Source organism: Lipotes vexillifer, unplaced genomic scaffold, assembly GCF_000442215.2.
Source record: "Lipotes vexillifer unplaced genomic scaffold, Lipotes_vexillifer_v1.1 scaffold995, whole genome shotgun sequence".
In the NCBI taxonomy this organism is placed as follows: Eukaryota; Metazoa; Chordata; class Mammalia; order Artiodactyla; family Lipotidae; genus Lipotes; species Lipotes vexillifer.
In genome coordinates this window covers 1,021,772-1,045,641 of record NW_006785389.1, presented here as the reverse complement: position 1 = coordinate 1,045,641, position 23,870 = coordinate 1,021,772, and the positions used below count along the sequence as shown (strand labels likewise).

The 23,870-nt window shown below is 45.4% G+C and overlaps 1 protein-coding gene across 1 annotated transcript in view; it reads right to left on the bottom strand.

Annotated features, from left to right (window-relative positions):
* Window positions 1–142: 142 nt before the first annotated feature.
* ZNF543 (zinc finger protein 543) overlaps window positions 143–23,870 on the bottom strand; it is a 30,052-nt gene continuing 6,324 nt past the window's right edge. Inside the window, exons 2-5 of the mRNA XM_007457501.1 lie at window positions 21,898–21,993; window positions 15,664–17,448; window positions 3,503–3,624; window positions 143–148 (exon numbers count right to left, since the gene is read on the bottom strand). Coding sequence (XP_007457563.1) covers window positions 143–148; window positions 3,503–3,624; window positions 15,664–17,448; window positions 21,898–21,993 — 2,009 coding nt within the window. The remainder of the gene's footprint in view (window positions 149–3,502; window positions 3,625–15,663; window positions 17,449–21,897; window positions 21,994–23,870) is intronic.

Genomic DNA, 23,870 nt, shown 5'->3' with positions numbered 1-23,870 from the left:
CCCTACACTGAACTTTCAATTTCTCAAGTGCCCCAGGATCACTCCCACACCCCCATCACTGCACAAGATGTTCCCTCTGCCTAGAACTCTGTGTGTGGTGCTGATCTGTATTACAGGTTTAAATTATATGCCATGGAAGGGGTTATGACTGGAAGGGGGAAAGCAGAGTTCAGGGGGATCCTGGGGGCCAGGCTCCTGGTCTGGCACTCACCTCTGAACTCTGTGTTTCTCCTGTTGAATATTGTTCACCTAAAAGAAAGACTGCCATCTATTGCTCCAGCAAAGATTGGCTTACTCAGGGTCAGCTGAGAATTGTAACTCGGAGTCTGCAACCATGGCGAGCCACCAGGCAAGGACCTGCACAGCAAAGGTAGGAGAACACTTTTATAGAGGGAAAAAAGTAAATTAGGAGGGCTGTAGTAAAGAAAGAGTCGAGGGCTTTTCACTGGCTGAGTCCTTGCCAAGAAACAGGAGGAGTCTTTCTTCTTCCTGTTGAGCTCTGCTGTCAGTTGCAGGGTGTGAGATTTTCCCCTGCTGGTCTCCTATTTTTTTTTAATGTTTTATTTTATTATTATTATTTATTTTGGCTGTGCCACATGGCTTGTGGGATCTTAGTTCCCAGACCAGGGATGGAACCTGGGCCCTGGCAGTGAAAGCGCCGAGTCTTAACCACTGGACCGCCAGGGAATTCCCTCCTGACTCTATTTAACCTAGGTTTTTATTTACTATTTTTTACAATATAAACAAGTTCACAGAACACCAATCTCAGTCAGGGCCACTCAGTGACCATGATGAAATGAGACAATGACAAAACCACCCTATCATCATATCTGAGCACAGACAACCAGAGTCCTGTGCAAACAAGCAGATAGCCCCCTCTCCTGGGTAACATGAGTGGCAGCTCCATCTTCCAGTAGCTGCTGCTTTAGTGCCGCTGCCTTCCCCTGCCTTGTAAATAACAAATTTCAGGATATCTGATCATAAAACCAACCCCGTTTCCTGACAGCATCCAGTTCAGACCAAAGCTCCATTTCCTTAAACTCTTCTCCAAATCACTGAACACAAGCCCAGAACCTAGAAAAGGTCCTAACACCTTCGTACTGAGGGCCCCACATTTCCCACGGTGTGGTAACCCACACTGCAGCACACCAATAAACCTCACTGCTCCACCACAGGTGTCAAGACACGTTCCTGGTGCTGGACGCACTAGCACCACATATCTGCAGACCCGAATGACCCCCGAACTCCAGACTGCACATCCAACTAGATCGACCTTTCCTCTTAGATGTCTGACACGCATCTCAAACTGCACGAGTACAAAACCCAACTCCTCATCTCTCCCTGCCCTGCTCTCACTGCCCACCCCTCTCCCCTCTATGGCTGCAGTGACTGTCAACTGACAATGCTCTTGTCAGTCTGTGTTGACACCTGTTACCTTTGCTGGAGATGTTCTTCTGCGACTCCAACCCTGCCTGGGGGTCATGCATCATTCAGGGGTCTCCACATCAAGCTCTTCCTTCTTTCTAATTTGCTTCCTAAGCTTTAGTTCAATGTCCATCTTCCCATTTTACACACAAGAACACTGAACCCCGAGGATAAGTGACAAGACCAAGGTCACGTGGTTGGGGATAGGCATGGTGGAGACAGGCTGCAACCCCAATCAATCCCAACTCCAAACTCTGAAGGAAATAAAAACAGGTTTTTAAAGAGATATATGCACTTCCATGTTTATTGTAGTTCACAATAGCCAGGATATGGAAACAACCTAAGTGTCCATCAATGGATGAATGGATAAAAATGTATATATACCTACAAAGGAATACTACTACTCAGCCTTGAGAAAAAAGGAAATTCTGCCATTTTCGACAACACAGATGGACCTTGAGGATGTTATGCTAAATGAGATATGTCAGACAGAGAAAGACAAATACCGTACAATATCCCTTATATGTGGAATCTAAAAAAACAAAACAAAACCAAAAACTGAACTGGAAAACAGTAGAATGATGGTTACCAAAGGCTGGAGGTGGGTGAGGGGATGGGAGAGATGATGATGTTTAATGGTACCTACTTACAACTAATAATTCCTGGAGATGTAATATAAAGTACAGGGATTACAGACAACAAAACAGCATTATAAACATTAAACTTGCCAAGAGACAAGATCTTATTTGTTCCCACCACTAGAAGAAATAATACTTCTGTGGCACAAGAGAGGCTAAGGCTACAATGGCACTCATACTGCAATATAAATGTATCGAATAAATATGTTGTACATTCTTAAACTTACACACTGTTATGTCAATTATAGCTCAATAATTAATGAATAAATTAAAAAATGAAAATGAAGGCTTAAATGGTTTTAAGCGGTACACTAAAATGTACCCATTTGTGTGTCCTTATCTCCTTAGATCTAATTTTAAACAACGTTCTTAGTATCCTAATTTAAGTTTTAAATGCTTCATAATTCAAGGCTTCACATAAGACAATATTTTGTAACAAATAAATATTTGCAGGGCTGTTCTCAAGTGTCCAGCTCTCCAGCTCTCCTGGCTTGGCATGGCAGACAGTGCATATGTAGTAATTCAGGTGTTTACCTCTCAAACACTGCTCCTCCCCTGCCACCCAATAACAACAAAAAACAACCAATAAATTGTCACAAGTTTGTCAGGAAAACTGGAAAGAAGTCATAAATATATTTATTTTCCTGTTACATCTACTTCTTTTCTTCTTCCTCCCTTGTTTTTGTCTTTTAAATATTCCTGTGGTTGCTTTTTCAGTGTATACTAAGGGTAGAGCTATAGCTGAAGATTTTTGAAATTGCACAATAGTCACTGGTTCTCTCTCCTTTATAAATTCTCAGGTGCAAAGTCCTAGGATGGGTCCATTTCCAGTATGACTCTTTAGATGACAATAAGTGATGATTGGCCTCAGAAGATTTTCTCACAGCAATGACACTTACATGGTTTCTCTTTGGTATAATTTCTCAGAGTAAGACGTTTCCTCTGGTCAGATGATTTTCCTTAGGAGTTACATTCGAAAGGTCTTTCCCCAGTATGAGTTCTCTGATATCACAATAAGTCCACTTGTAAAAGGCTTTCTCCCATCTCTTACGCTCATACGGTTTCTCCCCAGTATGAATACTTCGAGGCTTGGTGAAGGATGAACGAAGGCTGAAGGACTGTCCACATTCACTATATTCATGGGGTTTCTCCTCAGTGTGATGCTTCATGTGTTGAATCAGGGAAGAGCTGTTGTGAAAGGCTCTCTGATATTCTTACACTCAAAGGGCTTTTGTCCATTATGGATCCTATTAGGCCAGATAGAAAAGGGTGAATGAAGGCCTTTCCACATTCATTGCACTCAGGGATCCTCTCCTGTGAGAACCCTCACATGATGAGTGAAAAAAACAGCTGTCAAAAAAGGTTTACCCGCATACTTTGCACTCGAAGTGACTTTCTCTGGAGTGGGAAATATTATTTGGGACAAAAACAGACCTGACACAAGAGACTTTCCCACATTCTTTGCATTCATAAGGCTTCTCCTCAGTGTGAATCTGCTGTAGCTGCATGAGCTCTGACCTGCAGTTGAAGGCCTTCCCACAGTGGAAGCAGTCACGTGGTTCTGCTAAGCATAAATCCTCATGAGTTGACCGAGGTCTGCCCTCTTGAGAAAGGCACGTCAACGTTTGTTAAACCCTTTCCCACATTTCTTACACTTGCAGAGATTCTTCCCTGCGTAGATCATGGAAGGTTTACCTGGTCCATGTTGAGTTCTGTTCATGAAAAGCATCTCCCGGAGGATTGCTCTAGTAAAACTCCTGAGTGCAGATTATCACCTGTCCTCACACCATTGTGTTCAGAGCTCATCCTCTGGAGAAAACTCTCCTTGTGGGAAACTGTCCCTGGGTTCTTCCTGCATTTCTAATGGCCCTCACTGTTTCCTGGTTTGCCCCCAACAGAGAGTCAAAGAGTCAAATGACCCTGGAGCAACATTCCCTCCATGAGGGCAGCTAAGAAACTTTATGGCCTGAGGTTGTGCCTTCTGGCCTAACGGGAATCCAATACCCAAAAGGGCCTATTAGTGAGGACAGCAGAGAATAACCTCCCAACACCCTGGTGTGGCTTCTCCCCACTGTGAGGGGCCAGGTGCTGGCCAAGAAGTTCTTCCAACCCTCCCTGCAAGTGAAGGCCTTCTCTGATACACTGGATCTGCAGCACTTCACAAACGAGGCCTGGATTTTCCCTTCTGAAGACTCCACTCCACTGCTTCTGCATCCAGTCAAGGTTTAAACTACACCAGAAGTCTCTCCTCCATGATTCACATGTTGGGAGTATGAGTGCTGCCCAGATGGTGTTCCCTGTGGCTCAGCCAGGTGCAAAAATGTCTTTCAAGACTGGGCCACACATGTCACAGGGGTGAGCCTTTCGGGTGGAAGGATCTGCCTTGGGAGTTCTCATGTGTGACACTCTCACAGAAACTCCCTGCTCAGAAGGTGCAGCCACATCCTCCACTCCATGCCAACAACCTGAAAAAAGATGAATGCTGGTGAAGTTCATGTTCAGTTGGTAGCAAATGGCATCCAGTAACAAATATGTGTCTGATACAACTGGCAACTAGTCTATGGGACTATAGGCATCACAGGGGACCCAGAATGAGGATTAGGAAGGGCTGCTGTGTGCTGTGGGCCTCTAAAGCTTAAAGAATGAAGGACAGGCTTCCCTGGTGGCGCAGTGGCTGAGAGTCTACCTGCCGATGCAGGGGACACGGGCTCGTGCCCCGGTCCAGGAAGATCCCACATGCCGCAGAGTGGCTGGACCCATGAGCCATGGCCACTGGGCCTGCGCATCCAGAGCCTGTGCTCCGCCATGGGAGAGGCCACAACAGTGAGAAGCCCGCATACCGCAAAAAAAAAAAAAAGAATGAAGGAAACCTTGCAGGAGAGGATACGAGGATGGGATACAGTGTGAGCAGGAAAGGCATGCTCTCTGAATCACACCTTGCAAGTGGTCTCCCAGCAAGCCTCCTGGTTCCTTGTGACAGGTGAGTGCTATGAAAAAGGGTCTAGCCAGGACCAGAAAAATCTGGCCAGACAGAACATTTAGTGTTCAAGGAAAATTTAAGGATACGTGCACATCTCGTGACACGTTAAAAGAAACCCAGTACTGTAGAGTGTCGCATGGAGCAGCAAGAGAAGAGCAGATAAGATGTGCGACTAGAAAGTGGGGTGGGACTAACAGGTACCTAAGGTCAGAGTAAAAATGACAAATGAGCAAGGCATCAAAATTGGGGAAGGAAAAGTGGGATAAGGTTCGCCACTGGTGTTGCCACCTAAACACTAGTAGACGTGGCACAAAGTGCTGGTATAAAGTAAAGCCAGCCCTGGGCTTCCCTGGTGGCGCAGTGGTTAAGAATCTGCCTGCCAATGAAGGGGACACAGGTTTGAGCCCTGGTCCGGGAAGATCCCACATGCCGTGGAGCAACTAAGCCTGTGCACCACAACTACTGAGCCTGCACTCTAGAGCCCACGAGTCACTGCTACTGAGCCCACGTGCTGCAACTACTGAAGTCCGTGCTCCAGAGCAAGAGAAGCCACTGCAAGGAGAATCCCATGCACCGCAAAGAAGAGTAGCCCCTGCTCGCCGCAGCAACGAACCCAACACAGCCAAAAATAAATAAATAAAATAAATAAATTTCTAAAAATATAAATAAATAAATAATAAAATAAAATAAAGTGAAGCCAGCCCTGATTCCCGCACCTTCCACTCACCAGGCCTAGGCCTCCTCCAGGTCTTCTCTGCTGTGACTGGAGCTGCGTTTACCTTCTCAGGCACCCTGGGCTCCCCTCCGGCTCCAGCTGGGTGGCTCCATGAGACCTGGAAACCGCAAGTCCTAATGGAAAGGAAGAGCTGGTGAGTGGCCAGCACTGACCCAGGGAGACACTCTCCGCAGAGAAAATAATTAAATATTAAAAAAAGAATCTTGGAAGAGGGCTTACAGGAAGAGCTCAGTGTTCACCACAAGGAGTAACCATATCAGTGCCTGCAATTCCATGTCAGACCCTGGAAAATTAGAGGAAGGAGGCAGAACCTGGGCCAGGGATTTGGACAGACACCTAGCCAAGGAGCGGCCAGGCCATCTGAAATCTCTGGGGCAGAGGGGAAGACTGCAAGACTTCTCACCCCCAAATTCTTCATCTCAAAGCTTTGGGGCAGTACACGTTGGTGGTGCACATCGCCCAGCCCTGATACTCACACTACTTACCCCAGGGAACCAAGGAAAGAAGCCGTGCCATGACAGAACTGTGAGACAGAGAGAACTGCCCCTTGAGCAAAACAAAAGCCAGCCCAGGAAACTGAGAATCATGTCCTTGTTAACTCCCTCCTGCTGAGTGTTGGCTGGACCTAAAAATTACTTTCTAATGAACAGAATATGGCAAAAACGATGAGGTGGCACTTGCGAGATTAGGTGATAAAAATACCAGTTTCTATCTTGGATGCTGTTTCTTGCTCATTATCATGGCTGTCAGCTGCCTTGTTGTGACCTGCTTATGGAGAAGACAACATGGCAAGAAACTGTGGGAGGGTTCTGGCCAATAGCCAAGAAGGAAATGACTAGTCTAACCAGGTGAGCTTTCAGATCAGATGGCAGCCCTGGGCAGCTTGCCAGCAAGGTCATGAAAGACCCTGAGCTAGGGGTACCCAAGCAGGATATGCCTGATTCCTGACCGAAACCAACTGTGAGATAAACGTTTGTCTTTCCAATGCACTTAGCTTTGGAGTAATTTGCCATGTAGCAACACATAACTAAAACAGAGACTTACCCAGTGATGACACAAGTGCAAAGTTCTCCAGCATCACATCACGGTACAGGAGTCTCTGAGCTTCCTCAAGGAGCTCCCACTCCTCCCGGGAGAAGTAAACGAACACATCCTCGAAGGTCACACAGCCCTGCCGCGATGGGGACAGTTGAGCTCACAGACAACAGGACTCCCCAGTCTACCCACTCACCTAATCCCCCTACCCCGTCCCTCTCCTCCCCGGCCTCCCAGCTCAGAGGCGATACCAGACTTGGCACTAGTGCCTGCTCTCTCCTCATGTCCCTCTGATTACTGTGTCCAGCCCAGAGCAAAACCAGGCACATGGGCAGACAAAACACTATCTCAGCTGAGTATGGCATGACAGACCTCAAACACTCTCCTGCCAGCCAGTCCTCCTGGTGTCATCCAGAGCCTACCCCCGAGGCACAACTACACTTAGGCTCAGCCTTCCCCCACAAGCCCCCAGGACTTGGGCCTTAAGGCTGTCTGTTCACCCTCCTCCCCGGTCTCCCTGCCTCCTCCCTCACTTCCACAGTCTCCACTGTGCATCCAGAGGAAAGTTTTCCAATGAATTATGTGTTAAATCACCTCCACCTTCTGTCCAAACTTTCAGAAGGGAGGTCTAGCTCCTCGGGCTGCCATTCCAGGCCTGACTTCTGCCCGGCTGCTCTGTTCCCTGATCACTCCCAACTCAGTCTCACCGAGTATTTGCACATGAACTAGGACACCGTTCTGATATTTACTCCCTTGGTTGCCAGTACAGGAAACTATGCATATAATCCTTGGCCTGAATTCAGTACCCTGCGCCACAGGGTGACTCCCTCCAGAGACTCCACGACCAAGAACAGGGAGAAGGAAAGGCAGAGTCCCAGGACACCATCAGCAATCGCAAGGGGCGGGGACCATGAGGGTATGGCCCTGGGTGACCCTCCACTCACCTGCGCTGGATTCATCAGTGCTGCTGCACCTGCCACCTCCAAGGGACCCAGTGGGCTGAATGGGGCCCTGAGAGGCGGGAGACCAGGGCGGAGTCACCTCGGGCTGCGTGTCGCACTCCGAACCTCGCTATGAAATGTCAAACGCTCGAAAGGCCCAGGCCGCCGCCTTCGGGGGCCCTGTCAACGGAGCGCGTGAGAAGACCCGGGAAAACGTGAGGTCCCCGCAGGGCCTGGCAAACACGAGGCGCGAAGTCGCCTGTCCCACGGACGGGGACACAGTGTCACAGTGAAGGAGCCGGGGCTGGGGGCGTCACGGCTCGGACAAGGTGCGGAGATAGACCCCGGCACCTCGCTCTCCTTCCCCGTCCTGCCCTAGAGATGGGGGCCCCAGTGCAACGCTCGAGTCCACGTGGCCGTCGTCCAACCAGCACCCGCTCACGGACGGATGTTCTCCTGCAGCGAGGCCGGAAGTCCCGCCCCGAAGCCGAAGGGAACGCCCCCCTCCTGGGTCGTGATTGGCCCAGCGCTGGGGGCGGCAGCGCCGGTGGCATCCGCTTTTGGGTTACGTAGTTAACGCCCAGCCTGTGCCCACGCGCGTGCGCCATTTCCCTTCTCCATGGCGACGGCCCAGCGGAACCGCGGGAAGAGACTGGGAAATAATTTAGCTCCAGGAATCCTCATACGGGGCGGGGAGGGGCGGGGCTTCGCTTCCTTTTAAAGAAAAGTGCCCAGATTTCCGTAGGCCTGGGGGAAATGCCCCGCCCTCCCTAATCGTGCCACCGCGGGACCTGGGAACCTGTTAGCAATGCAAGCTCTGGGGCCTTACCCAGACCTAGAGAATAAGAAACCCTGGGGACGGGGCTCAGCACTCTCTGCTTTCAGGAATCCTGGTACCGCTCATTCAAGTTTAAGAACCATAGCTCTACTGTGACTAGAATGGGAAATACTAAGTCCTTCGTGGTTATTTACATAAAAAGTGCCTATCTCATAGTTCATGCTCAGTAAATAAGAACGATTATTATTACTGTCATTAGCATTAACATCACAATGCTTTCACGTACAGGGCTTGGGAGGATAAGTCAGGGATACCTTTTTGCAGGATCCTTGGCGTTATCTGTGAAAAAGCAATGATTCCTTGACTTGGCAAGTAGCCTCATAGGTATTGATTAAACGCTTTACATAAAATCATACATTTGTATGTACTACTTGGCATATTTCTTAAAGAGCCCCGCAGGAAGGGTTTGTTTGTTTGTTTGTTTGTTTGCCATGCAGGATCTTAGTTGCCCGACCAGGGATTGAACCCGAGCCCTCTGCACTAGAAGTGCAGAGTCCTAACCACTGGACCACCAGGGAAGTCCAGAACGGCTTCTTAAACTACAGGTAGGCATGATGCCCAAAGAGTCGCATCATTACAAATAAGGCCACATGATTCAGATCTTCAGAACATCAGGACTAACTGCCCTCAGGTCTAAGTGGAGTGGAGTGGAGCTGATACGGTTTCATGTTTGTGACATAAGATGACATGTCATCTAGTTCACAGCAACTGGGGCCTCCCTCTCCCCCTCCTGTCCTCCCCTTGACCTTCAGGACAGGTAGACCCAGGTACAAATATGTGATCAGGAGATGGCCCAGCCTGAAGCTTAGAGGTTTTTCAGGTCATCAGGTCCTGTCCTCATCAGAACACCATCAACCCATCTCCTGAACCTACAGTACGCAACGGAGCACTAGATCCTGGGGAGGTGTGAAATCTAGAACCACTGAGCAGATTCCCAGAATGGTGCACAAATGCAAGAACAGTTAAGACACACATTCACAATCAATTCTGCCTGTATTCAACTGGCCACGTCTCATTCACATGGTCCCAAAGTTAACTGTAAAGAAAGCGGAGACACGCTGTCCTCCCAGGCATCCAGAAAGAGAAAATTGGGGTTGTTAATCATCTAGTCAGTTTATGTCACAATCCATCAACCTGGTCACCAGATACATATTATTTCTCCTATGCATTCTACACTGTCATCCTTTTATTATTCCAACAACTCAAAACCCCATCTAATTACTAAGCCAATCTCACCGTTACAATTTCTAGGATGTGTTGTTCTTTGTATCAGGTTCAAGTACTGTTCCTTAACACCATGAAACTATCAACACAAAATAAATCGTCTCCACTCACACCTAACATATAGTGGGGTCAGGGACATAGTGGATGGACATGTGAAGGTGCTGAAGAAATAACCACCAATACAGATTTCTATACTCAACAAAAGTGTTTTTCAAAACAGAGCACGAAATATGAGAATCATAATAGAAAACTAACCCACACAAAATGAATCCTAAGGTTAAATTTAAGGCCAGAGGAAAGTGATCCCAGGTGAAAAGTCTGCAGTGACAGAAGGAATGAAGATCCAAGAGAAGGATGCACCTGTGAATCAATACGATTCATTATCTGTGTAAAACATGAAAAACATCTCCTTGTTGAGAACAATAAAACTACCATGCAGGGGCTTCCCTGGTGGTGCAGTGGTTGAGAGTCCGCCTGCCGATGCAGGGGACACGGGTTCGTGCCCCGGTCCGGGAAGATCCCATATGCCGCGGAGCGGCTGGGCCCGTGAGCCATGGCCGCTAGGCCTGCGCGTCCAGAGCCTTGCTCCGCAACGGGAGAGACCACAACAGTGAGAGGCCCGCGTACCGCAAAAAACAAAACAAAACAAAACAGAAAAACCTACCATGCAATCCTCAATAATATCCCTTACATTGGGCAAAAGAAGGGTAATGGTATTAACTCTATACTTTTTTGTGTTAAAGACATTATAATTTTTAGCTTAAACAATAATAAAGTAGTATATACATTCCCAACTAAAAGCGAAGTTTAGAATGTAAATAATCTACACAAATTTTTAAAAGAATGTATATAAGACACAGAACTGAAGTAAAGATAGGCACACAACAGGAAGATGCATCATACAGGAAATGTATATGGAATAAATTAGTAGTCAGTAGTTTTCAGTGGGTTGAAAAATATACAGCAACATTCAGTTTATAAGTCACAGTTCGAAGATATGTTACAGAAATAAAGCAAATAAAAATTTGGAAAATATATACCTTATAATTATTAAACAAAAACACAAAAATGTGTATTTGTATCTGAAAAATAGATATAAGGAAGAAAACAGCAGGAAGACATATTATACTTTAAAATTTGTACACAATTCTAAACATCAATTCAATTTACATAAAACAATTTTACTATAAGAATAAAGAGTTAAATCTATAAACAAATTAGAATATTTTAATGTTATCTCAGTAATTAATTTTTATAAGACAGGAATAACATTGGTTATGTTCTGTTAGGTTCATACACCAAAATGAATAAGTCTGACCTAACAGATACATATAGAACTGCATACACCAACTGCAGGATGTTTGCTTTTTAGCACAAACTGAATATAGGTAAAACTGACAATATATAGGACCATAAAAAAAAAATCTCCAACTTGCACAGAATGTAATAAAACAGAGACTGTAATAAAACAGAGACTGAAATAAAACAGGACAGAGATTAGTAACAGAAGATGTGAATGAAAACATTTAAAGATGTGCTTGGAAATTAAGTTACGAAATACGAAATAATCCATGCCTGAAGGAAGCAAAGATAATCAAAACTGGAGAACATGTTTTTTGAAAATAATGACACCCCCAATGCCAATTTGATAGGGCTTTTTTTTTTTTTTTTTTTTGTGGTACGCGGGCCTCTCACTGCTGTGACCTCTCCCGTTGCGGAGTGCTCCGGACGCGCAGGCCCGGCGGCCATGGCTCATGGGCCCAGCCACTCCGTGGCATGTGGGATCTTCCCGGACCGGGGCACGAACCCGTGTCCCCTGCATTGGCAGGCAGACTCTCAACCACTGAGCCACCAGGGAAGCCCTGATAGGGCTTTTTAAAAAATTTTTTTTTAAACTGTAAATCGTTTTTTGTTTTTTTTTTAAAATTATTTATTTTGGGCTGTGTTGGGTCTTCGTTTCTGTGTGTGAGCTTTCTCTAGTTGCGGCGAGCAGGGGCCACTCTTCATCGCGACGCGCGGACCTCTCACTGTCGTGGCCTCTCTTGCTGCAGAGCACAGGCTCCAGACGTGCAGGCTCAGTAGTTGTGGCTCACAGGCCCAGTTGCTCCGTGGCATGTGGGATCTTCCCAGACCAGGGTTCGAACCCATGTCCCCTGCATTGGCAGGCGGACTCTCAACCACTGCACCACCAGGGAAGCCCCCTGATAGGGCTTTTATAAGCAGTAATAATGGACAGCAGTCCAGTAAGTTAGGAGAAATAGATGGGATCTGCCCTTGTCTTGAGACTATGGGCTTGGGCTGGTCACCTGACTTCTCTGCACCTCAGTTTTCTAATCATTAAATTGAAGGGGTCTCTATGGTCCTTTAAAGTGTTCAAGCCCTATTATTCAAAGCATAATCTTGTTTTTAAATTATTATAGGATATTCAACTTGAGACTTCGCTTTACAATGTTTGAGAACTAATGATGTCCCTACATATTCTCATGAGATGCAATTAATAAATTACATTAAAAGGAATCTCCAGGCCCAAATGGTTTCACCAGAGAATTCTACCAAACATTTAGATAAGAAATAAAACCAATTCTACAAAATCTCATCCAGGTTGGGGGGGAGGGGGGGTGGGAGAACACTTCTTAGTTCATTTTGGGAGGCCAGTATTACTCAGATACCAATAACAGTACAAAAATAAATAAATAAAATATAGACCAATATGCTTATGATTTCACACATAAAATTTCTCAACAAAACACTGGCAAAAGGAATGTGTGTATATATACACACAGACATACATATCATTATATTCCATGTTCCATGACTGCAGGGATTACTGCAGAAATGCAAGGCTGGTTCAACATTCAAATCCAGTCAATCCATCATATCAACAGGCTACAGAAGAAAAGTCATATGATCACATCAACTGAAGGAAAAAAGGCATCTGACAAAATTCAACACCTATTCATAATGAAAGCTCTTAGCAAATCAGGGAAACCTTCCAAACTAGATAAAAAACATCTATATAAAAACCCACACTATCATCTTATTTAATGGTCAAGCAACACTGAACGCTTTCCCCTTAACATTAAGAACATGACAAGTGAGCCTCCCTGGTGGCACACTAGTTGAGAATCTACCTGCTAATGCAGGAGACATGTGTTTGAGCCCTGGTCTTGGAAGATCCCACATGCCATAGAGCAACTAAGCCCATGTGCCACAACTACTGAGCCCGCGTGCCACAGCTACTGAAACCTGCATGCCTAGAGCCCGTGCTCCGCAACAAGAGAAGCCACTACAACGAGAAGCCCGTGTACTGCAACGAAGAATAGCCCCCACTCGCCAGAACTAGGAAGAAGCCTGCATGCAGCAATGAAGACCCAATGCAGCCAAAAATAAATAAATTTATTTTAAAAAAAAAAGAACAAGACAAGTGTATGCTCTTTCACCATTTCTATTCAACATTGGACAGGAAATTCTAGCTAGTAGAATAAAGACAAGAAAAGGAAATAAAACGGATACACATAAGGAAGAAGTAAGATGTTCACTACCCACTGATAACATTATTGCTTATGAAGAAAATCCTGATGAATCTACCAAAAAAAAAAAAAAAACCCTGCTAGAACCAATAACTGAGTCCAGCAAGGGCACAGGATACAAGGTCAACATATAAAAATTAATATTTTCCTATAACAGTAATGATAACGAGCAAACTGAAATTAAAATCTCAATACCACATATAAAGACTCCAAGAAAAGGTGCATGGATGAAGATCTAACAAAATATGTTCAGAATCTGTAAGGTGAAAATTATAAAACACTAATGAAATAAATCAGAATTTAAATAAATGGAGAGACATACCACGTTCATGGAATGGAAGACTCAACATAATAAAGATGCCAAATCTCACCAAAATGATCCACAATGTATCATCTATAAAAAATCCCACAAGATGTTTTTAAAATATAGACAAACACATGATAAAATTTATACAGAAAAGCAAAGGAAAAAATGACATGGAAAGCTAAATCAATTTTTAAAAACAATAAAGAAGATGGAATCACTTTACCCAATTTTAAGATTTAATGATAGCTACCGTATTCAAGATAATGTGGTATGAGCAGAGGTTTAAATACCCAGATCAACGGGATAATATAAAGAACTCAGAAATAGACCAAAATGAATATGCCCAACTTATTTTTTCCTAAGTTCACTTCAATAGAGGTAGGATAGTCTTTTCCATGAATGGTACCAGAACTGAACATCCTGAGGCAAAAAACACAACCTAAACTTCACATGGTAATACAAAAATTAATTCAACATCGACTAGAGATTTAAATATAAAAGGTAAAACTATAAGACTTTTAGGAGAAAATATACAGGACCTGGAGCTTGCTGAAGACTTCTTAGACAAGAGATGAAAAGCATGAAGAAGGGGCCTTCACAATAATGCCATGGATTAACATAACAAAAATGACCTGTCAATGGGAATACAAAACTAGACATGCGGTCATTTGAAAGGCCCTGAGGAGGGTTCAGAGTGAATGCATGATTATTTTTATGTCTTTCTGTACAGTATATTTCTTAACATGAAGGAATACTATCACGTTGCTCAAAAAAAAAAAAAAAAAAAAAAACCCCAAACTCCAAAGAAGTAATTTCAAAATACCCTGACAAAAAATACTAGTCATTTAGTCATTATACTGGGACTAAGCCAATGGCAACAACTGTGGAACACACATGTACCTGCACCCACACATGCTCATTTCATCTGTTAAAATTCTAGTCACTTTCCTTGACAGTGACTCTTCACACAATCTTTTGTAAGATTAAAAATGAGACTACCTCTCTGCATGTATCATTATCCTTTAGCTTAATTTAGCTATGTGTTTTATTTTGTTCTGGCTCTAATTCGACCTCTAGAAAGTCACTGAGGTGGACCTGAAGAAAATCCTCTAAGGAGGAATCAGAGGGAAGAACTGGGATTCATCGGGGAAGGTCACACAGCTACACTGTCATTGTCACCCCACAGAAAAAAAAGAACAAACAAGTAGATTAAGTATGAGTGTTGGGTGGTTAAAGACACATGACACAGTATGTTCTCAAAAAATCAGTCAAATATGCAGTAAAACGGGCCCACTCATACATACATCTTTATCTCCTTAAATATGAAAGTATTTCATAAGTCAAGCCTTCATATTTCTCATAAAGACATATGCTACTCAAGGATAGAGACAATGTTGTAGAACAAAGTTGGCTTTCAGTAAATATTTTCAGACATACTCTCAACTAACTCTCCTGAAACTGGACAGCAGTGCATGTATATTCGAGACAAATAAAAGGAACAATGCCCTCTGATCTCTGCAACAACACTCCCCTTACCTCAAATAAACTAAGGAAGGGATGACAAATTGCCACAGGCTCATCACGGAAATCTGAAAGCTGTGTTTGCTTTTCTCTCTTTTCTCGTCTCCTCTTTTGTTTATAAATATCCCTGAGATAATTTTGTAGTGTAAACTAAGGAGAAAGATGTGGCCGAGGGTTTTGCTAAGTGCACAATAAAGATTGGATCACTCTCCTGTGTGAATTTTCAGATACAGAATAAGTTTCTAGGCTGAGGCCATTTCTAACATGACTCTTTAGATGACAACTGATAACCTGCAATAGCTTTTCTCATGGGGAAGAAAAATGAGAGGTTTCTCTTTGGTATGAATGATCAGATTCTGAGTAAGATGCTACCTCTGGCAAAAGATTTTCCTCAGTCGTTACATGCAAAAAGCCTTTCGCCAATAGGAGTTCTTGAAGACTGACTGAGGACTGCCCACTTGTGAAGGTTCTTCCCACATCTGTCACACTGACAGGGTTTCTCCCAGTATGAACCCTCTGATGCTGAGTGAGGGATGAGCTGCGACTGAAGGCCTTTCCACACTCACTGCATTCATAGGGCTTCTCTCCAGTGTGGATGATGGAGTGTCGAATGAGGCTTGTGCTCCAGCAGAAGGTTTTCCCACACTCGAGGCATTCATAGGGCTTCTCTCCACTGTGAATACGCTGGTGCCTGGTGAGGCCTGACCTGCGGTTAAAGGCCTTCTCACACTCCATGCACTTGTAGGGCTTCTCTCCAGCATGGATGTTAATGTGTCGAATGAGGTCTTTCCTAGTGCTAAAAGCTTTCCCACATTCTTTGCACTCAAAAGGTTTTTCTCCAATATGGGCCCTTTTATGCAAGATAAAAGTATAGCAGTAGGTAAAGGCCTTTCCGCATTCAGTGCACACATAGGGCTTCTCTCCAGTGTGGATGATGGCATGTCGAATGAGGTTTGCCCTTTGGCAAAAGGCTTTGCCACATTCCATGCATTCATAGGGCTTCTCTCCACTGTGAATCCGCTGGTGTCTGGTGAGGTATGACCTACGGTTAAAGGCTTTCCCACATTCCATGCACTCATAAGGCTTCTCTTCCGTGTGGATGCTAAAGTGTCGAATGAGGTCTGACCGATTACTAAAGGCTTTCCCACATTCTTTGCATTCATAGGGTTTTTCTCCAGTGTGGGCTCTTTTATGTAAAATAAAAGTGGAACAGTGGGTAAAGGCCTTTCCACATTCACCGCACACATAGGGCTTCTCCCCAGTATGACTCCGCTGGTGCTGCTTGAGGTGTGACCTGCGGTAGAAGGCCTTCCCACACTCAAGGCACTTGTATGGCTTCTCTCCAGTGTGGATGACATAGTGTTGGATGAGGTCTGTGCTGTCACAAAAGCCTTTCCCACATTCGTTGCATTCAAAGGGTCTCACTCCACTATGAATCTGCTGGTGCCAGGTGAGATGTGATCTGCGGTTGAAGGATTTCCCACACTCCACACACTCAAAGGGCTTCTCTCCCGTGTGGATGATGTAGTGTCGAAGGAAACCTGTCTTATCTCGAAAGGCTTTCCCACATTCTTTGCACACAAAGGGTTTTTCACCAGTGTGGCTTCTGTTATGTAAGACTAAATTGGAGCGGTGGGTGAAGGCCTTTCCACACTCACTGCACTTGTAAGGCTTCTCTCCAGTGTGAATCCGCTGGTGCCTCGTGAGGTGTGACCTGCGGTTGAAGGCCTTCCCACACTCTGTGCACTCATAGGGCCTCTCCCCGGTGTGGATCATGTGGTGCTGGAGGAGGTGTGTGCTCTTAATAAAGGTTTTCCCACACTCTGTGCATTCATAGGGCTTCACAGCAGAGTGAATCTGCTCATGTCGAACAAGGAAGCAATTCTTGTTAAAAACTTTCCCACATTCCTCACACTTATAGAGGTGTTTCCCTTCATGTATCAAGGGTCCTTTCACTGGTCTACGTGAGTCACATTCATAAAGAATATCTCCTGGAAAGACTCGCTGCTGAACAATCCTTGAGTGAAGACCATCAGGTGTCCCTAAACCACCATGTTCAGGGCTCATTTTCCCAGAGAGCTTCTCCCTTTGGGGGTCCATCCCTGGTCTCAAGTAGCCTTCATGCATTTCCAGTGGCCCATCCTGATCCTTGGTTTGTCCCAATAGGGAATCCCCTGAGGCTCGCTGAGTCAGTTGTTCCTGGGGTGAGACTTCCTCAGACAAGGCCAGGTGAGAAGGGGTAGGCTCTGTGGTGTCAGCTTTTGTGTTGTCACCTGAAGGGAATACAATACACAAAAAGGCATATAAGTGATGGCAACACAGAAGAAACTAAATCACCATGTCAGTGAGAAGAAGATGAAAATAGTGGCTCTGTACCTGCTGCGTTTTCAAATCTCTGAAACCCAGGTGTGCAATTTCTTTCTTTTTGGTTCTTAGATTCTTGAAAATTTTAGAGGGAAAACCCAAAGGGACAGCATAGGCAGGGGACAGAATGTCTGGGGACGAGGGGCAGGTAGACAGAGGAATGATGACACTGTGTGTGGTGAGTGCTCGAAGCCAGAACATCTCAAGGTGCTACAGGAAGCCAGCAAAGGGGCACCTAGTGCAGTAGGTGGGAGACAGGAAGAGGTCATGCAGGCTTCCCAGATGCAGCCAGACCTACTGACATATAGAGAAAATGGGAAGGCCCTTTCAGCCTTTGGAAATACAATGAACAAAGGCACAGAGTCTTCCAGAATCAGGGAACTGCCGTGCATGAGAGGATAAGGTCCCAAGATGGGATTAGTGTCCTTACCAGAAAAGATACTAAGGAGCTTGCTTCTTTTCTCTGCCACATGAGGACAGAATGAGAAGGCTGCCATCTGCACACCAAGGAGCAGGCCCTCATCAGATGCCAGATCTGCCAGCACCTTGATCCTGGATTTCCCAGACTCCTGAACTGCGAGAAATAAACGTTTGTTACTTAAGCTGCCCACTCCGTGGTATTCTTGTTACAGCAGCCAGACTAAGGACGGTATGAGTAATGTTCTCATTCTGGAGTTTGGTGATGTTAAGAATATTATTTTCAAAAAGAAACAAAGGAGCAAATAATTTAATTAATACATCAATTAATCAAGGTCATTGATGAATCAGTGATGATAATGTCCCCATAAAACCAAAGTTTATGATTAACTGAAACCTGTACCTGAGGTCCACTAAACAGAAGTTAGAGGTCACATGGGTATTATGGTTAAGAACATGGTCTCTGACCACAAAAACCCTAGGCCCAAATTCCAAAAGAACGCAATATTAGCTTTGTGGCATCTGGTAAGGCACTCAAATTCCATAGGCCTTCATTTTCCTCTTCTGAAAAATAAAGCTAAAAATAGAGCCCACCTTGTAGGAATGCTATGAGGATGAAGTGAAACACTACATATACCATGTTCTGAAGGGTGCCAGACACAGGGCAAAAAAGTCAATAAATTAGCTTTAATTTTTTATTATGGGTTAGTCCAATAATGTACACCTGGGACCTAACTAGGCAACATGTAAATTGGAGGTGTGAGAATGAGAATGTGCGGATTAACCTTGGAGAGCACTTAAGAGTAAAGAGAAAGCCATGAGATGCCCGATGAGCCAACATTCAAGTGATGACCAGAGAGGGAGAATGAAGGTCCAGTGAGAAGAGGGGCAAAGAATCCAAGAGGGTCAAATGCTCAAACACGACACAGTCTGAAAAGTCTGTCTTGTGTCCTGAGCTCATATGGCGTGGCGGGCAAGAATGCTCGCTCTGGAGCAGAACAACTTGACTCAAATTCTGCCAGCTAGCTAATGTTGGACAAATTCTTAGCTGTTTCCTGTCTAAGCTTCCTTGTCTGAAAAACTGAGAGGCTCTCAGTTTCTGCCTCATAGGCTGTTGTGAAAGCTAAATGAGAAAATGTCTGTAAAGCACTGGGCACAGTGCTAGGTGTGTTCAGTAAATTGTGGCCCATTGCTCATGATCGTTTATGGTTGTGCTGTATTTGAAGATTAGGAGCAAAGCAGTGACCGTGTAAGGAAGAGTTTCAGTGCTGTGGTGCAGAGGAACCTCCCCCAGACATCAAAGAGCAAAGGGAACATTACCAAGAGCTGCCAAGGATAGGGACAGATGGAGTCTTTCATAGATGAATGGTGGGGATGTTAAAGGGGGCAGACACTCTGCAGAACTGTCTGGCAGTTTCTATCAAAGCAGAACATACAGCTACTCCAAGACCTGACCTGCACACATACCAGAATGTATTCCTAAAGGAAATCAGTGCTTACATGCACCAAAAAACATAACATGAATATTCTCAGCAGCATTAAGTTGAAAACAACAGGAGTGCCCATCAGGAGGGGAATGGATCAATGAAGGGCAATTTTTCAAGCAATGAGCTATTATACCGTATTAAGAGTAAACAAATTCCAACCCCAGGCAACCACATGAAAAGAATCTCAGACGTGATGATCAAAAGAAGGCACATATGACAGACAACATGCTATGGGGTTCAACAGTCAAAACTAATCGGTGCCAACAGTCTAAATAGGGGTTACCAAGCACAAGGGGCTATCGAGGGCATGAGATCCCAATGAGATGCTGGAAATATTCTACATATTGACTGAGGTGGTGCTTACGTGGGTTAAACATACCCAAGCATTCATGAAGTTAACCTCTTAAGATTTTTACACAACACAGGGTGTGAATTACACCTCATTCAAAGCGTGCGAGAAAATTTTAGTAAATGAGATGGACGGAACTCAAGCGTAGACATCTCTTGCAAGAATGAGACAGTTTCTCCAAGAAGATGGATTTTACAGGGAAAGTAGAGTCAATGTCAGTGTGAAGCCATCAGAGAGGCAGAAGCATTTTCCATTTACTTTCCCCGAATGTGAGGCAACTGAGCATATCTTTGTTACAAAAGAGGCAGAAAAGGTGAGAAGCAGCAGTTCCCTGAAAAGGTTTGGCCTAGACTCTGGTACATGAATTGGCCTTGGTCAGGGGTGAGATCTCCTCTACGGAGGTGAGGAGGCAAGCTACACATATGAGAGATTTAGATGAATGTGGAAGGGTTTAAGAATCAAGCAACACAAGGATACAGGCTCTGTTTTCTTTTTTAAGACTTTTGATGTGGACCATTTTTAAAGTATTCGTTGAATGTGTTACAATATCGCTTCTGCTTTATGTTTTGGTGTTTGGGCTGCGAGGCATGCAGGATCTTAGCTCCCCGACCAGGGATCGAACCTGCACCCTCTGCATTGGTAGACGAAGTCCCAACAACTGGACCGCCAGGGAAGTCCCACAGGCTCTACCTCGACATGAAAACGTGCTGAGGGCTCAGTGGCTGTGGGAGTGCTGAAGGTTGGGAACAAGATCTTGGTGGCTGCAGGGGCCACCGTGGGAGACAGGGCTGACTAGCGGCACAGAGGAGGTGTGGGGAGACCAGCCAGGAGTGTGCTGGCATCATCCAGGCAAAAGCTGAAAACCTGGACCGAGGTTGTGGGGGGCGCGTCTTCTCCTGGTGGTGGAGGTGACAGACTCAGGAGGCGTGCATGCAAAACAGACAGCATTTGGAGGGCTTGGTGGAGATGGGGGTGTTGAGGAGTTATCTGAAGCTGCACCCAGCCTTTTAACATGCACGGGAGGTGGGAGGAACGGGCAAGGTCAAAAGGCCCCTCTTAGGCATGTTGAACATGAGGTGCCTTGAGGTTTAAGCAAACAGGAGGGATAGGAAGACTAGGGCGGAGAAGTGCTTCTGGGTGTCTGACTGACGCTCAGAGTGTGGGTGGATGGAGAAGGTGGGAAAGGGTAAGATACAGAGCATAATTAGAAAGGCCCTGTTTACTTGCAGTTCAGAAGGAAATATGAGATACTATCATTACTCACTAGCACTAATCCCACGATGTTAATAATACTAACAGCTTACTTTTGCTGAGCCACTCACTATGGGTCAGGCCAAGTGAGAAGCAGTTTCATACATAATCTATTACATCCTCCAACCACCCAATGAGACAGAAACGATCATGACTACAATTTCTCAGGAACAGACTGAGTGTAACAGACCACACTAATCAAACCATTTCATTCCTTTCCTTGAAAACACTCAGCCTCATATCCCAGCCCCAGGCACCAAATGACAAAGTCGAGTATCTTGTCAGTGGAATGTGAGTGGAAACAATGTGTTGGAAGTTGGTGTGACATTTTCCCTTCTCTGTTTTCCCTCTGCCAGCTGAAGGATGCCAGGAACCCTGAAGGTCTCACGCTGATGACAGAAGGTAGCTGAGTCCCTGAATAACTGTGTGGTCAGAGCTCCCTACTGATCCACATCACCCTTGGTTCAAGAAAAATACTTTTCGTGTGCTGAGCCATGGAGATTTTGGAATATACCTGTTAGAACAGCTAGATTTACCTTGGCCAAACTTATATACAAAGGCACAACGGGATCATGGAACTTCCCCAGGGCCACAAGGCTGTGTGGTGTGTCACACCTAGTTTTTAAGCCCAAGTACGTGGAGCCGAGAGCCTGAACTTACCTGATACGCCCCACACCTCCCCAGGAGCAGTGGAGAGTGTTATGGGGTAGAAGGACCACAGGTTAAAAGGTTCCACAGATCCCATGCCTCCAGAGAGAACATGACAAGAAAATTCTCACAAATTTTATAGGCAATGGTCCTCCTGCTATCTGCAACCTGCTGTGATGCCCGCTTGGCCAGCTGTTGGCACTTACCTGGGCAGGAGCTTGGGGAGAGGCCTCTCTTCCACGTCTGTAACTCTGGGCTGTGCTCCAGTGGGTGGATCAGCTCTGCCTTGGGCAAAGGACATCCTGTTCACAGAGAAAAAAGAGAACATGAGGATTTTGGTGAGAAGAAAGAAACCTTTCAACCCAGATTGGGACTGCAGGATTTGGAAGAGACCTCGGAATGCAGCTGCTCCCATCTAGGCAAACAAAATGCTGCAACTGGGAAACAAACTGTAAGAACACCATCCTTTGTCCCCGAAGACTGTAGACATTAGTGCTGGCTGCATAGGCAGCACCAACTCCCTTGGATCTCCATCCCACAGAACCCAGCACCGTTCAGACGTACCTCCTGAAGACGTTTTCTAATTCATTCAAGTCAGGGACCTCAACCTCCTGTGCATCAGCAACACCTGGGATGCCCAGCTACCACCACACAGCAGTTCAAACAAAATCTCTGGGAAGGGCCTGGGCATCAGATTTTTAACGCTCCCCAGGTGATAGTAGCCAACCTAGCAGGCTAAGAAGCCCTGGTCTCCAACATCCCACAAATGGCATCATCGGTATCTGAGGTAGGCAGGTGACCTACGACAGCTGCTCTGAGTAAAAAGAAAGCTTTATTTCAGGAAGGGCTGAGTGAGGCCCCTGCAGCTCCTGCCATCCAGAAGCATCTTGCGACTCCTGTGAGGGAATCAGCCTGAGCATCAGAACCAAGGAAGCAAAGAAACAGATACCTGGGTTGGCACCCCCAACGTGGAAGCCAGCATCACCTCTGAGCTGCTTCTTAGATAATAAATTTCCTTCAGGGTGTAGACTGTTTGAGCTGGTCTGTCATGTGTACCCAAACATATATCAACGGATGTGGGGGTAAAGACTATAAATAAATCAATGGCAGAGGTACCAGGACCCGCACAGAAAGTGCATCTGCAGATCCTGAACCAAAGCTCAGGATTCGTTGGTCATCACTAGGCAAATGTTCACTCCTGTCTGCTACATGCTCAGCATGGGGCTCAGGGACAGGGCAGTGGAAAGTGAAGGAGTCTTTCTTCAGCTGTCAGGAGTCATGCTCCCTGCAACCACAGGGCCTTTGCACGTGCTGTCCCTTCTAACTGGAAGGCTGTTTTTTTCCCTACTTTGCTTGTTCTAGATTACTCTAATTCTTTGGGTCTCAGCTCAAATGTCACTTTCTGAGATTTCACTGAACTGTGGCTCCTGAGCCCAGGTGCTTCATCAATCTGCCATGTTGCCACGGAATTTTTAAATCCTAACAGTTAAGTCAAAACTAATATTTAGTCGACTTCCTGTTTCCAGTTCTGCCTGTAAGGAGATTCCAGGTCGCCACTCCATCCTAACAAGTGGCAAGCTGAACAGACTGAAAAGTCAACAAGTCTTCTTGGATCAATAACAGAGGGGAGGAAACAAGGTAAACTGCTATCCCCAGGACTGGAGACACCAGGAATACAGTGAGTCACAGCTTACAAGAGCAGAGACTCATGAGCAGAAACTGCCACAGGAACCAGCGCCAGGATAGGAAACCTGAACGGTAATGAATGGATTGGTGGAGGTTCAGTGCAGACAACCCTGACAGTAAAAAAAAACTCCAGGGAATGCAGTCACTATGAAATTTCTCTCCAGAAGCTCAACCAAGTTCCCACAAAAAATAGAAGAGAAAAATCCCCTTGGGCTTCTGGCAGGGGGGAAGGAAAAAGAGCCAATTCTGAAATATACCAGAGCACTCTCTTTAACCAGGCCTGTTCTCAGAAGAAACTAGTTAACCAGATCCTAAACTGCTGGGGTTTTATCAGAGCCTAAATGGCCTGGAAGAAGGGAAATACCCAACTCCAGTCAACTTTGGCCATCCTGTCCTACCTTAGTGGAGGAGATAAACACTTGTGACATTCACAATCCAGAGGGATAGGCCCACTAAAAGACTGAGACCAAATCATAGAACTATAAGAACACTC